The sequence below is a fragment of the Phascolarctos cinereus genome, unplaced genomic scaffold, assembly GCF_003287225.1.
Source record: "Phascolarctos cinereus isolate Bilbo 61053 unplaced genomic scaffold, phaCin_HiC Scaffold_4;HRSCAF=312, whole genome shotgun sequence".
Classification (NCBI taxonomy): domain Eukaryota; kingdom Metazoa; phylum Chordata; class Mammalia; order Diprotodontia; family Phascolarctidae; genus Phascolarctos; species Phascolarctos cinereus.
Genome location: NW_027555847.1, coordinates 604,158,211 through 604,173,240, shown reverse-complemented (window position 1 = coordinate 604,173,240; position 15,030 = coordinate 604,158,211). Strand labels below are relative to the sequence as shown.

Below are 15,030 nucleotides of genomic sequence, written 5' to 3'. Positions count from 1 at the left end.
TTCCTTTCTACTCTCAGTAAAATCTCTTATTCTCACTAACAATGCTTGAAAATGGGCGACCCTTTTTCCTTTTGCCTATATGTTGAGACTCGTTGAATTTGCTACTAGTCATGTTTCAATTCTCCTTGCCTTTTTAACAATATTCTATGAGTGGGTAAGAGTAGTAGTCCATGAGAACAGGGAATATTGTTCTATGTGAAGAGGACTTCTGTCCTCATTTCTTCCAGTATTTTCCTGTTTATAAGACTTTCATAATGGTTCACTACTTTAGAAAAGGTCTTTACTTTAGGTTTTCAAGTTTAACTTACTTTTTTTTTTCTCTTAACAAGTTAACTTTTTTTTTGGGAGGGGGAGCTTTTTTTTTTAAAACCAGAACTATTAAGTTGATTTGTAGTACAGTTATTTTATTTGAGCCCTGTAGGCCCAGCTTCACTTTGCATGATTTATTGATTTTTGGGCTCTGTGTTTGAATCTTTTAGCTCGACGCAATCTGTTGAATATCCAGTTTCCTCTTTCTGGTGGTTCCTCTTACTGGTTCTAATTCTTACTTATAACATCACTAATGTGAAAATGTTTAATAGGAATGTATATATATAGCCTATATCAGATTGTGTGCTGTCTTGGGGAGGGAGGAGGAGAAAAATTTAAAACTCAAAAGCTTATGGAAGTGATTGTTGATAAATCAACATAAATTAATAATAATAAAAAAGATCATGTGGAAGAACAAAAAGTCAGTAATTTCAAAGAAACCAGAGAAAAAAGATGTAAAGAAAGGAAATTCAGCAGCATCAGACCTTAACTTATATTGTAAAGTGAGAGCATTGTTGAAGTGTAAAATGTATAATTTCATTTATTTTAGATTAAAATATTCCTGTATAAATAAAACCAATTTAGCCAATAATAGAAGGAAAGCAAAAAATTGCTCGAAAAAAACCTTTTGTAGCCAGTCTTTCAGATAGGATGTGATTGTGTTGGAATATTGCTGTGGTATAGGAAATGATGAACTTGCTAATTTTGAAAAACATGGAAAGACTTGGACTTATGAAGGAAGATGCTATCCACCTTCAGAGAAAGAGATCACAAGTGGAAATATGCATAGTATATTGTGTATATGTGTATGTTTGTAGATATTTATGTATATGTAAAAAATAAATATCTATTTAGAGGATTTTTTTTTCTGTTAAGGTAAAGAGTCAGTAAAGTTGGCAAAGAACTTTAGGTTCTGGATAAATGCCTTACTTTTGGAAATTATCAGGTAGTATGTCTCTTCTGTACAAATAAATCACATTATTAAAAATGCCTCATTTTAAGTCAGTCATCAGCCATTTATTAAGGGCTTACTACTTACCACTTAATATAAGTTTTATATTTACTCTGGAGGTAATAAGTAGGGGAGCCACTGTAGTTTATTGAGTTGGTGGTGGTGACATGATCAGATCTGTACTTTAGGGAAATCACTTTGGTAGCTGAGTAAAGATGGGCTGGAGTGGAAAGAGACAGGTAGGGAGACCAATCAGCAGGCTTTTATAATAGTCCAAATGTGAGCTGATAAGGGGTAAGAGAGTGAGGAACAGAAGATAACACCTAAGTTTTGAGCCAAATTGACTGGGAAGATGGTGAGGGCCTTGACAATAATTGAAAATCAGAGTTTTTTACATAAAAATAGTTATTAGGTGAACAATTAGCTTTACAAAATCATTTTGGAATTTCTTTAGGAGGATGCCTTAAAACATTTTGAGTATTTGTTGTTGTTCAGTCACTTCTGACTCGTTGTGACTCTGTGGGCCATACTATCCTTGTTTCTTGACAAAGATACTGGAGTGGTTTGCCATTTTATTTCTTCAGGAAGGCTAAAATGTTTAGCCCACATAAATTGATTTACATATAACTGTGAGAAATGCATGTTGACATAAGTGAGGCAAACTTTTTTGTTGTTGTGAGAACACTATCATAATTAACAACTCATTCTTTTAATGTGTATATTCATGTAAAAACCTAGTTTTAAGAAATATTTCCAAAGATTTTTTTTAAAGTTTTTTTATATTTAATTAAAAATTACTTTTTTCTTTTTCTATAGAGATTCAAAAATATGAAATTACTGAGCGTAAAGTGCTCCATGGTAAATCAGTTCCACATTATGCTGCTATTGAGCCTGGTGGCAATGGTCTAATGATTGCTTCCTGCAAATCCTTCAGGTTTGTTCATGATGAGAAGCAAGATGAAGAAAATAAAGATGAGAAACTGACAGATAACAATAAAGGTAATGGTACTTTTAATCTATTTTTGGCAGAACTATTTTGCACTTGGCTAATGTGTATCTTTGTAAATAGAGTCCTTCTGTTTGTGTTTGTTTTTCCTGCTTCCCTAATTAGATTATTAATTCTTATTAGTTCTTTGAGCACAATGGTCTTTTTACTTCCTACATTCTTATGTTATTTATACTTAATGCCTAGTATGATGTTCCACATAGACAATACTTGGTAAACATAGTTTCACTTATTCAAAGTAACTTATAAAATATTCTTAATACATCCATCCAAATCATCAAAGCATATTGGTATAGTAAAAAAAACTACCTTTCTCTTAATATAAAAAAAAAGGTAAAGGAATTTATAGGAGAGAGAGAGAGAAGAGGAAGAAGGATCCAGGGGCATCAGCGTTACATGGGCTGCCTTATGCTGTCCAGTGTCACCTGGGAATTTAGAAGCTTCTCTCTGCTGCTACCAAAATACTCTTCATTTGTCAGCTTTTCTCTGCATTTGCTACCAGCTGCTTTGGTTGGTTTCAACTCCTTTGTCATCCTCATCCATCCCCTAGGGTGTGGGGGTATACCCCTTCTCAATATAAGCTCATCATCAGAAAACTCTTCATTTTGGAGATTGCTTCAGTTTTTCTATTCACATCTACTACCCTTAGTTGCTTCTGCCTCTGAATGGATATCATAAAATACCAAAGTGAAATATGTGATTTCAACCTCAAGCTTTTTTTAACCCTACTTGAATCTGTATAGCTAGAGATTGAGGAAATTTATACCTTTGGTCTTTTTTTAACCTCATTTATTTTTGTTTTTTTAAGGCAGTTGGGGTTAAATTAAATGACTTGCCCAGGGTCACACGGCTAGTAAGTGTCAAGTGTTTGGTGTAAGGCCAGATTTGACCTTAGGTCCCCCTGACTTCAGGGCTGATGCTCTATCCACTGTGTCACCTAGCTGCCCCTAACCTCATGAACTCTGAGCTCTATATGCATTCGTAGCTTCAGAGGTAGAACAGATGCCAAAGGTCTGAGCAAGAATACTTGAACAAGAATCCCCAATACAACATTTCTGGCAAGTATTTGTATAACCTCTGCTTCAAGATCCCTAGTAATAGGAATTGACAGCTTATGAAACTACCTAGCTTGTGCTGATTCTGGGTAGTTATAACTGGTAGGAAATTTTCCTTATAGTCATACTGGCTCTCTTTAGCTTGCATTTATCACTCTTATCCCTGTTTTGTCAGGCCACACAAAACAAGTTTGATTGCTTTGCCATATACAACCTTTAAAGTACTTTACAGTCACAGAATATCAGAGGTGAAAAGGGTATTAGAAGTTTTCCAGTCCAGTCTGTACTTTATGGCACATCCAACAAATGGTTATCTGGCCTATGTTTTACAATTCATTATGTACCGTGACAGCCATTTCTTCTCTTTTCCCTAATTATTCCTTTTTCAGGCTAACCACCCTTAGTTTCCTCTACTCATTTTATTTTGCTAGAGTCCTTTCATTCATATTGGTTTTCTTCCTTGGGACATAGTCAGGTTTATGAGCACCCTTCCTTAACTATGGCACCTGAACACAAACCCTGAATGTGATATGGAAAGCTGGGTTTCGCCAGACTATAATTCCTCATTTTGGCCATTATATATCTCTTAATTCATTCTAAGAACATGTTCACTTTTTTGGTTGCCATATTACCAACATTATAAGTGCCTTTGAGCTGTGATATTCTGAATCAACATTCTTTTTTCTGCTGTTTTAATCAATATTTATTGCAAAACTGAAGTGTTATTAGTTTGATTTTAAAATAGATTTGCAGTGTCATTGTAGCTGGTACTTTCTACGTCGGCACAAATTACATCCCTTCCATTTCTACTCATGTTACATTATTCTTTATATCTTAGATTAAATCTTCACAGGAATCTACAGAGGTCCTTTCTCTAGATCTCTTGACATTACATAGATGCTAGTGCTACATGTCTAGCTTATCATTTTTTAAAAATTGTCTGATTGGTATTGTTGTCAGTTCTTTTATCTGTTTCCTATTTGTTCACTTCAATAGTTTGTTTAAATAAACCTGGAGCTTTTATTACATGTAATATAGTTTCCTTTATTACTTTTTCTGATGTGATATTGAATTTTATCTTTGTTATAACATATCCTGGACCTGACTATATACAGTTGGCTGATCCAGAAATGATTTCCATGTTGATCATCATTCATTTCCTGTGTGTTAGGATATAGCCAGTTTTTAAAGTGTTATATTGTTCTTGCTTTGTCTTGTGCATTCTGATTCCCTTTTTTGAACAAAATATCATTGATTAAAGGGATAAGATCTTCATATAGACCATATGCTTTTAGTATCTCTTATTTCTTATTCCTGAACCATATCTTTCAACATTGTTTTTTCTGTACTGCTGTAGGGGCATTGAAATACCCCATTGAAACCTTTGCATTGGCATCCCCAGATACATCTTGAGTTAAAAAGAAAATCCATATCAATTTCTTCATAAAATTTCTCTGCCTTAACATCCTCTGCCACAGATGTTATGCAGTTATTTTCTTGATGATCTTTTTGGAAATGCTTACTGTAAATACTGTGACATGAAATGACAATGAAATTATATTTCCTGTTGCCTTTTGGTGAGTGATAAAATTGAGTATGCCGATTCCAGTGAGAACTTGGAGGTCATTTGTCCATTTAACTTCACTTTCCTTTTGTCTTGTTGTTTCATTTATAGTGAAAATGTTGAGGTTGATGAGATGCACTTCCTTCCATATTATTTGTCTATTCATTGAACACTAGCCAGGATCTCAGCAGTAGTTAAGGTGATAGTTAAGTTTATAGACAATCTAAAAATTGTGTGATTCATAACAACTTACATGTCATTTTTTTCCACTGTCACTGTCGAAATGGAAGTTCTCTTGGAACTGAGTGACATTTTGAATTTTTCTGTTTCATATGTTGTCATGGTTGTACCGCTCATGACCTGATGGCCATCCTACTGGTGTAGAACTTTTCCTTAATTAGCTAAGTTGGTCTAAGCAAGAGAGCAGTTTGTCTAGTCCAATGCTTTGGCACATAGCAGTAACTCAGCAAATGTTTGTTGATTGATTGATTACTCAAAAAGGATCTTTGGGTTTTACTGGCTTCCTACAAGTAGCTCACTATGAGTGAACAGTGTAATGTGGCAGCCCCTCCACCCCACCTCCCACCCCCCAAAAAATAGGTGATCTTAGCTTGCATTCATTTCATAAGGATCTCAGATGGATGTGGCCCAGAAAAGGTAAGTGACGTACTAAAGATCATAGTACACAGTGGCAGAAGCAGCATTTGAACACAGATCTCACTTCAAATCCAGTGCTCTTTCAACTGCCCTACCTGCCTTAGAAGCAGAATTAAGTGTGAGGCCCACTGTACTCCACCCTGGTCAGACTTTATCTGGAGGACTATTTTCAATTATGGGAGTCACATTTAGGAAGAACAGGCTGAAAAGTACCCAGAGATGGGTCACCCAGAATTGAGAAGGATCCAGAGATTGTGCCACATGAATATCAGTTGAAGGAACCAAATCTGTCAGCTTGGAAAGAGAAGGGAAGAGGTAGAGGTGGTAGTAGGGACATGACTTTTAAGGTCCCTTCAGTTTTGAGGTTGTGTGGATCTGTGGTCCTCATAAAGCAGATGTGGTCTCTGACATGGGACTATACTTGAAACCTTTTCAGCAAGGGAGAACCTGATGAAACTTTGCCTTCTACTGGCACAACCATTGAAAATTTAGTCATCTCTGTGCTGTGATAAAGGCTTGAGGTTTGACTTTGTGGAAAATTTCCTTTATTGATGAGATTAAATTATGGTGAGTTTGATAGTAGTCTGACTTCCTAAAGGACTTCTACAAACCATAGAATGGGAAGAGAGAAAATATTATCTGGTCGCATAGGTGAATTGTCAGCCTGACTTATTGCTTCTTCCAAGTCAGAGATTACCTAGCTAGAGTCCTCATCAAATTATTGGTAGAAATGATTTGTTATTTTGTTTACTTTTAAGTTCTTTTAGATAGATTGGGGGTTGGCAGGATCTGGACCTGTGATTTTGCTGGTATGAGGAGCTCCTGCTGTTGAATCTGCCTCCACTGATAGAGATTAGCAACTCATGGATTATTTATGATTTTAGAGAGCTACCTAGGGCACAGATTGTATCGACTTGCCTGTGGTGACACAGAATCCAAAGAAAGAAAAGGAAGTGAAGTTGATGAAATTCATATTTTTCTGAGACTGAAATTCCTTGTTCTGTGGAGTATTAATTAGGAAAAAGAAAAATGTTTAATGCATTTGCCAGAATTCTATAACTGAAGGCCCTCGTAAGAAAGTTTGGAATGATTTGAGATCTGTAGTCAAACTTGCTTGAGATGATCATCTGTAATGATTTCAGAACGTGTATTTTTTGTTTTGAGTGTTTGGGTATATAATTTTAATTATTTGGGATATTTTCTTCCTACAGTAGAACCTTTGTATTACTGGCAGCAGACTGAAGAAGACTTGACAATAACAATACATCTTTCAGAAGATGTTTCTAAAGAGGACATTGAAGTACGGTTTTCCCCTGATCATATCAGTATTGCCCTAAAAAAGCAGCCATATTTGGAAGGAAAACTCTATTCATCTATTGATCATGAAAGTAGTACATGGATAATTAAAGAGAATAAAAGGTATTTTTATATGACATTATATTTTTATTTTATTGTCCATTATTGCTATTGTTTCCTACCTGATTTTAAGGGATAATAATACTTAATATAATATTTGTTACCTGTGTAACCTGTGGTTTTAAAGAAAAAAAATCTGTTGATGTATGTTGTATATCTGTGTCATTTCAGGTTTTTTGGGTTGTCCCTTGATAGTTTTTTGTGCATTGTCTCTTGATAGTTTACTTAATTCCATTTATTAATTTACTATCTCATGCCATAAAAGAGGGGTTTTTTTGTTTGTTTTTAGAGAGGCAATCAGAATTAAGTGACTTGCCCAGGAAAGAGTTTTACCAAAAAGTCAGTCTTGTCATTTATTCTTCTTATGGCGTGGAATAATTTGTACCTTTTTTTGGGAGGAGGGAGGTGTTAACACTTTTTTCCAGCAAAGTGGATAAATGCATTAAATTGGCAGTTGAATTCATGGTACTTTGAGTGACTTGAAGTTTTTGTGTTTATCTATGTTTTCAGGACTTGGTGTCAAGAATACATGTGTTCAAGTGCCTCTGACACTTACTAGTTTTGTTACCATGGACAAGTAACTTGACCACTCTGAGTGGTTTCGTCATCTGAAAAATGAGGGGGGTTGGATTAGATGATATCTTAGTCTCTTCTCTTATTCTATGATCCTGTGATCTAACAGGGGGAAAAAAATGATTCATGCTAGAGAACTACTACTGATTTGGAGAAGAATGTATTCTGAGAGAAATGCCTGGGTAAACATTGTCCTATCTCTCACATTCTAGAGTTTGCTATGACCCCTACACAGTTCCATTGGTATAGATGGCCTTCCAAGCAATAGAGAGATTAGGCAGCATTTTTGCATATATTCCTTCTGTTAGACATAGCTCTGTAATTGTCCTCTTCTCTCTGCGTTCATAAACTTATGGTGAGAAAAATAAAGTATATGGGGTGGGGGGGAATGAAAGGAATTAGCATTAGATTGTCGACAGAACTAAAGATCATGGAATTCTCTAGTACTTGAATTAGTATATGAGTCTTCAGACTGATTGGCATCTATAGAAATCAGGTTAGTCAAGAAAACAATAACAAAAATAAACAAAACAAAAGGATATGTGCAAAAAATCCACTAGTAAGTGGCCTTGAAGGAAAATATGCCTTTTCTTTGTAGTTAAAGGGATAATTAATTTTTTAGTTGGGTCCAGCTCATATTCTAATCTAGGAGTAGGGTACCTGTGGCCTCGAGGCCACATGTATTTCCAGAGCTGCAGAGCAGGAGTTTTTCATTGTCAGAACTAAAATCAATAATAGATATATGAAATATATGAATTTATGAAATAGCTCTGAGAAAAATATTAAAATTGCATATTCATTTTTATCCCTTACATGGTATCTTGCAGAATTGTTCTGATTTGATTGTAGTCAAGTCAAATCAACAAACATTTATTAGCATTGGGCAAATACAAGCAAAAAGAAAGAATTCTTACCCTCAAGGAGTTTACATTCTAATGGGAGAAACAACATATAAAAGGAAAGTTGAAAAGCAGGGAGGATGAAGGGAGAGGAAAAAGTACCCATGCTGGTGGGACATGGTGGAGAAAGAAGTCTAGAGGGTCAGGAAAAGAGGCCCAGAAGGAATTGAAGGAGTAATGTGGCTGTCCTGGACACTTTCCCAAAAGTGTCACCTCCCTAAAGTGAAGCCGGGAGGAACCAGTCAGTCAGAGGAAGGGGCTACACAGTGGAGTGAAATCTTCCAGGGTGAGAAGAAATGTATTCAGAAAAAAGCAAATCAGTAGTATTTCAAAGAGCTGCAATCAATAATCATTATTCTTCAAGAAACATAAGTCCTTTAAGTTAACCTTATTCTTTTTAATATTTCTTAACACTTTAAATTTTTCATATTCTTTCTACAAGTTAGTTGAATTATGAAATGGGGATGGTTTATAAATACATAAAAGGGAAGTATAATCACTATACCATAGCATGAGGTTCACTAATAACAGGTCATGACAGACTAACTTTGTTTCTTTGGTTTTTTTTAGTTTGTTTTTGTTAAGAAAAGTACTAGACTAGTAAATTAGGAAGATGTTGTAGTGATACGCTGTAGTTGTTTTTGAGAAATTTGACAAAGTGGTGTCATCTTTGCGGTTACTTGGGTTTGATAATGGTAATCATTTTACGTGTGTATATATAGTCCTTTATAGTTTTCAAAATGCTTTCCTCATAGTAGTTTTGTGAGGTTAGAAACAAGATCCCCAAAGGAGTATGGTTAATAAATTAAAGTCAGTCTGATAACGTTTTTGAAGTTTTTTGTTTTTAACTTACAAAAGAAATATAATTAGTTTTGATTATCACTCTATAGTTCAGTACTAGAACATGTCAATTAGACATCAGTCTATCAGTCAATAAATATTAACTGCCTACTTTGTGTTAAGCACACGGGGGTTGATTATACAAATATAATCAATGAGGCAAGGAAGAGAAAATAAGGCCATGTATAAATATAGACAGAATACCTATAAAGTGAATAAATATGGAGCCTACAAAATACTTAAATGATTGGTTTGAGAGGAAGAACGTTACTTCAGTGCAAGCTTCAATTTTTGCTTAAATTGTTAAATTATATAAATTTGTAAAGGAAGAAACCAATTGAAAATATTTCAAGAGTTATGACCCACTTTAAAAAATAAAGCTGCTATCTATCTAGGCATCAGTGTTTCCCAGTGTCAGATAAACTGGCCTGTTAACTGTCCCCCACACATGGCATTCCTTCTCCCTTCTGTGTGCTTTTGCACCAAAGCTCTAGGATGTATTCCCTCCTTATTGCCACTTCATTCATTTCTTTCTTTCTTTCTTTCTTTCTTTTTTTTTTTGCCATGTGGATTGCCGAGTTTATTTTTATGAATTTAGCAAGAAATTTTACAGGTATAGTAGGCACAAAGGATGCAAAATTGAATTTATAGCATAAGCAAAGAATAAAAACAAATTTCAAATTGCATCGCCCCCACAGTGTACAGCCCAGGAAAGAGATTTTAAGAACAAATGTTCTATTTCAGGTTTGGTCTTTCCCCTCTTGGTGCAATGGATTCTCAGTTGGAGCATCTTCTACCACCCCCTACAAGAGCAGAAAAATGATTTTTTTGTCTGGTTCCCTTGTCCAATAAGAGACATCTTCAGAAGCTGCACACTCGGTTACTGTTGTTTTTGGGAGAGCCAATTTCAGGGTCTTGAGAGATGTGGGTAATAATCTTCTAGACAAATATGTGTCAATTCAGAAACTTTCTTTCTATAGCACTTCCCAAAAAGTACTCTTTTCTTTTTAGGCACCATTGGCAGGATGATAGCCTCCCAGTGACAGTTTGGAAAGGACAAACAAGCTGACCACTTTAGCCTCCTAAGATTAGGCATTTACCTAATTAGGCATTTTCTGTGAGGACACAGAAAATAAGGGATGTCAAAGTGCATTAACTAATACTTGTTGACTGTATTTGGGTTTTTAATGAACAGTAGCAAGAATTATTGTGCTTCAGAGTTAGCAGAGCAGCGTAGGGCTTGACCCTATCAGAAGTAGGTAGAGGTGCTGGGCCATACATCTATAAATGTATCCCAGATCCAGTTTTAAGAACAAAACTTGTTTCATTTAGGATGAAAGTTTATAGTGGATGGCAGAGGCTTACTCCCTTCTTAGGCAGCTGCTGAGCTGAGAACAAGCAATACCCAAGTCAGATTCTTGAGGCAGCTTGCTACAAACCTCCCTGGATAGGGATAAAGCACAACAGTTATCCAAATGAGGGGAAATCAGGAACATTACTCATTTGATTTTATAGGAGAGTATTAGTTTAATGACCTAAGAATCAGGAGCACCCTGTCGATGAACCTGTTGCTGTGAAATCTCCTTGCCTGTATGCAACCTCTACACCCCTAAGATGTGGCAACAAGCAATTTTCAGGAGTTTCTGGTTGGATGGCAAGATCTATGAACCAACTGACTGCAAACTTTGCTGTTGAACAATAGAATCCACTCACTTAAAAGGTCCTTTCTCAAAGAACCTCAATGGGGTAGATGTCAGTCACTTCTGTGAATTCTGGTTCTGGACCCCAAAGGGAAAAATAATGAGCCCTGGAACCCAGTCATTTGTAGAGTTTATCTTTACTGTACTTAACTATATTCTGGAATTTCTAAGGTCTTATGTAAACATTTGCAGATTGCCACTTAGAACAATAACTCATTACATATTTTTGTGTTTAACATTCCAGTTCAGGCATTGTCTTGGCATTAGTCTTTTCCTTATATACAAGAACATGGCTTATAAAGGAACACAGAGGAAGCTTGAAAGAATTGTGGTTGAAGAAAACCATCTGACTGCCAGGGAGCTGTGTCCTGCAGTCAGTGGATAAACCAGGCCTATCTCAGGAGGGTAGAATAGACTGAGCAATATTTCTGTGAATTAATTTGCAGAATCATTGTAACCTTTGTACTGATTATTGCTCCCACCCCAACCTCTTCTCTGCTGTATCTTGGTATAGACAGATTTTTCCAGCTCTTTACATCAACCTGTGCTTCTTTGTTTCCAAAGGGTCTTTTTTTTTTAATTTGTTTATTTGTAGTTTTCAACATTTACTTCCACAAGATTTTGAGTTCCAGATTTTTACCCCATCTCACCTCTCCCCCCGCCCCAAGATGGCATGCATTCTGAATAGCCCTTCCCCTAGTCTGCCCTCCCTTCTTTCTCTCCCCCCCCTTCTCTTATCCCCTTCCCCTTCCGCTTTCCTCTAGGGCAGGATAGATTTCTGTACCCCATTTCCTGTATTTCTTGTTTCCCAGTTGCATGTGAAAACATTTTTTTTAAATGTGTTTTTAAAACTTTGGGTTCCAAATTTTCTCCCTTCCTCCCTCCCCACCCACTGTCACTGAAAAGGCAAGCAAGTCAATATAGGTTATACACGTGCAGTTATGCAAAACACTTCCGTAGTAGTCATGTAGTGAAAAACTAACTCTGTTTCCCTTAATCCTATCCCAGCCCCCCCCATTTATTCTATTCTTTCTTTTAACCCTGCCCCTCCTCAGAAGTGTTTGCTTCTAATTACCCCCTTTCCAATCTTCCCTCCTCTCTATCATCCACCTGCTCTCTTGTCCTCTTCTCCCCTTAGTTTTCTGTAGGGTAAGACAGCTTTCCATACCCAGTTGAGTGTGTATGTTATTCTGTCCTTAAGCCAAATACTGTGCGAATAAGATTCACTTATTCCCTCTCACCTTCCTGTTTCCCCTCCATTGTAAGAGCCTTTTCTTTTCTGTTTTTTTGTGAGATAATTTATCCCGTTCTACTTCTCCTGGTAACCCCTTATTTTTATTCTGCAGATATGACCCCTTCATCTTCAGCTCACCCTGTGCCCTCTATCTATCTATATCTGTTCTCTCTCTCTCTCTCTCTCTCTTTCTCTCCAACACACACACACACACACACACTTTTTTCCCTCCAACTACCCTGATACTGCCAGTGAATCTTTTCTTACAGGGCTCTGGGGCCTCCTTAGAGAAGAGAGAGATATCTGTCCCAGTACTGGCATCTGGATATTTGAAAGCAGTGGCCTGGTACTTTTTAAGCCCCAAATATTCTGAAGTTAGTTTGAGCTTTTGTTTGAAATGGAATGTTTGTGTTCACTATAGTGTTCTGCATCTGCTCTTGCCTTCTCTCAGGCCAGGAATGCAGCATATTCAGTTTCAGAAATGCATTCTCAGTTTCTTTATCATCTGCTGAAACTGGGTTTTTGCCACCTGTACAGTTTTTCCTGCCTCTATGATAGCTGTTTCCCTCTCTGTTTGTGCTTCTTTCTCCACCACCTTTTGTTTCTGTGCAGCTATAAGGAGTTTGGTCTTCTCAGCTTCCATTAGCTCAAAATTTCTTCTTAGGGCTTCTGGGATTTGGGATTTTGAAATATACACAGCCTGTATAGTGACACTGGGGGCCATGATGTTCAGATCTTGTATGGCTTGCTTCACATTTCCTATTATCTGATCAGACAATTCAATATAAACTTCCTGAAGAGTGTAGGCACTGCAAAACTGGTTCAACTCATAGTTTATTTTATTGAAGATTAAAGTTTGATCATAATCTGCAATGTAGTTCCTCATGATACCAAATAGTACCAGAGGAACCAGCATATTAACTTCTCATGACCCTACCACTTGTTCCGCAAGGCACATTTTTAACTTCATCTGTTTGTGATGTTGTCTGCACAGAACTGTAGGTGATAATAAAAGGCAAATAATAGGATTGCCTGTTCCACTAAGTAAAGCTCCCCCATCTTGTGGGTGAAGGCATAAAGGAGAACAACCACCAGCCCTGCAGCGGCAGCCCCCACATCTCTGGCTTAAGTCAGATTCATCCTGGCTCTTCCTGCTCTCTACCCAGTGGAAGGAAGCCCTGCCTCTCTCTGACATTGCCTCTGCTCTTTAACAGCCTTTCCCCTCAGTGACAACCCATGGGTCAGCCCCTTTGGGCCCAAGCCGGAAGCGCTGCCACTCATTTCTTTCAAAGTATAGATCAAGTGACAATTTCAGTGTAAGGCCTTTCCTGATCTTACCCCTGATATTGCTATTCTTCACACACAATACTCCATCTATCTCTTTGCCATTTCAGTGGCTACCTTCATGCCTAGAGTGCACTCTCTCACCTTCTTCTCTTAGAATCCTTTGTTTCCTTCAAAATTCAGCTCAGGTGCTACTTCCAACATGAAGCCTTTCTTGATTTCAAAACTGCTAATGCCCAACTTCCCTAAATTTATCTGAATTTTTTTTTACATGTGTTCTCTCTGTATTTATATGTGTTCATATAGGTCCTTTAGGAGTCTTTTATCTCCAATGTTTAGCACAGTGCCTATCATAATAAGTATTTAATAAATGATTGAATGTTGAGGAAAAGACTTGGGGGATTTAGTGAACTGAAAATTATATTACAGTAAAGTAATACAGCAGTCAAAAAAACCTAACTTAATCTTAAAGCTTCATTAAAAAAGACACAGTGTCCAGAACTGTGGAGATGATATCATGCTGTATTTTCCCTTTGTCAAACTGTATGTGAATTATTGTGGTCAATTTGGAACTCTGCATTTTAGGAAGAATGTTGACAAACTAGAGGAGGTTCAGAAAAGTGTGACCCAGATGGTGAGGAGGATGGAGACCAAGTTGTTAGAGCATTGTTTAAAGGAACTGGATAAGTTTAGCTTTGAGAAAAGAGGACTTAGGAACACATGTTATCTTAAATACTTTAGGATTGCCACATGGAAGAGGGATTCAAATTTTGTTGCTTGAACTCCAAGGGCAGAGCCAAGAGTGAAGGATGTAAATTGCAGAGGGCCAGATTTTGTGCTTGATGCAAGGGAAAAATTTCCTAATAGTTATATTGTCCTAAAGAGCAACCTTGAGAGTGTTGAATTCCCCTTTGCTGGAGGTCTTTAGGTTGAAACTTGGATGACCACTTGTTAAAATGTGCTAAAGAGGTGCCTTGGGATTGTTAGGCTTCGCTTTACTAGAGGGCTTCAAGTTGGGTCTGCATGACTATTTGTTAAGATGAGCTCTGCTGTAGTGATACCTCAAAATTTCCATATTCTTTTTCAAGTCATATCCAGGTCTTCATTTTCCACTTTGCATTTCCTTAGAGAATGTTTAGAGTATGGGTCATAGGTTGGTTTTCTTAGTGTATCTGGCTCAGTTCTCTTGTATGCTACTAACATAGCCGTATACTGTGTTATGGCTTAATTTTCTGCTGTAGACTGCTACATTATACCTCAGTGTGGAATTATCTGAATCTGGTGTTCTTTAGGATGCTATTGAAGTACACCAGATTTGGTTTACTCCTTCATCGAATGCTTTAGACTGCTATCATGTAGTTATATGTCTCAAGATTACTAGTAATAATTCACATTTTTGTAGCAATTTATTGCTTACAAAACACAGTACCCCTCTGCAGATATTTTTGCAGTTTTACAGGTTTGCAGGTTTAAGTGACTTGTCCATGAAGGCATCTAAAGGGCTTCTTCAGATTAAGATTTTCTGTGTCTAGGTCTAATAT

At 36.8% G+C, this 15,030-nt stretch overlaps 1 protein-coding gene and 1 pseudogene across 3 annotated transcripts in view; one reads left to right on the top strand and one right to left on the bottom strand.

The window, feature by feature from the left end:
- The window catches only part of NUDCD1 (NudC domain containing 1), a 108,297-nt gene that overhangs the window by 34,239 nt on the left and 59,028 nt on the right, over positions 1–15,030 (top strand). For 2 of the 3 annotated variants that reach the window (XM_020970295.2, XM_020970312.2), the window contains exons 5-6: positions 2,078–2,260; positions 6,755–6,962. In XM_020970295.2, coding sequence (XP_020825954.1) covers positions 2,078–2,260; positions 6,755–6,962 — 391 coding nt within the window. The remainder of the gene's footprint in view (positions 1–2,077; positions 2,261–6,754; positions 6,963–15,030) is intronic. The other variant, XM_020970303.2, reaches the window with a different exon arrangement.
- LOC110195209 (erlin-1 pseudogene) lies at positions 10,012–13,345 on the bottom strand (annotated as a pseudogene).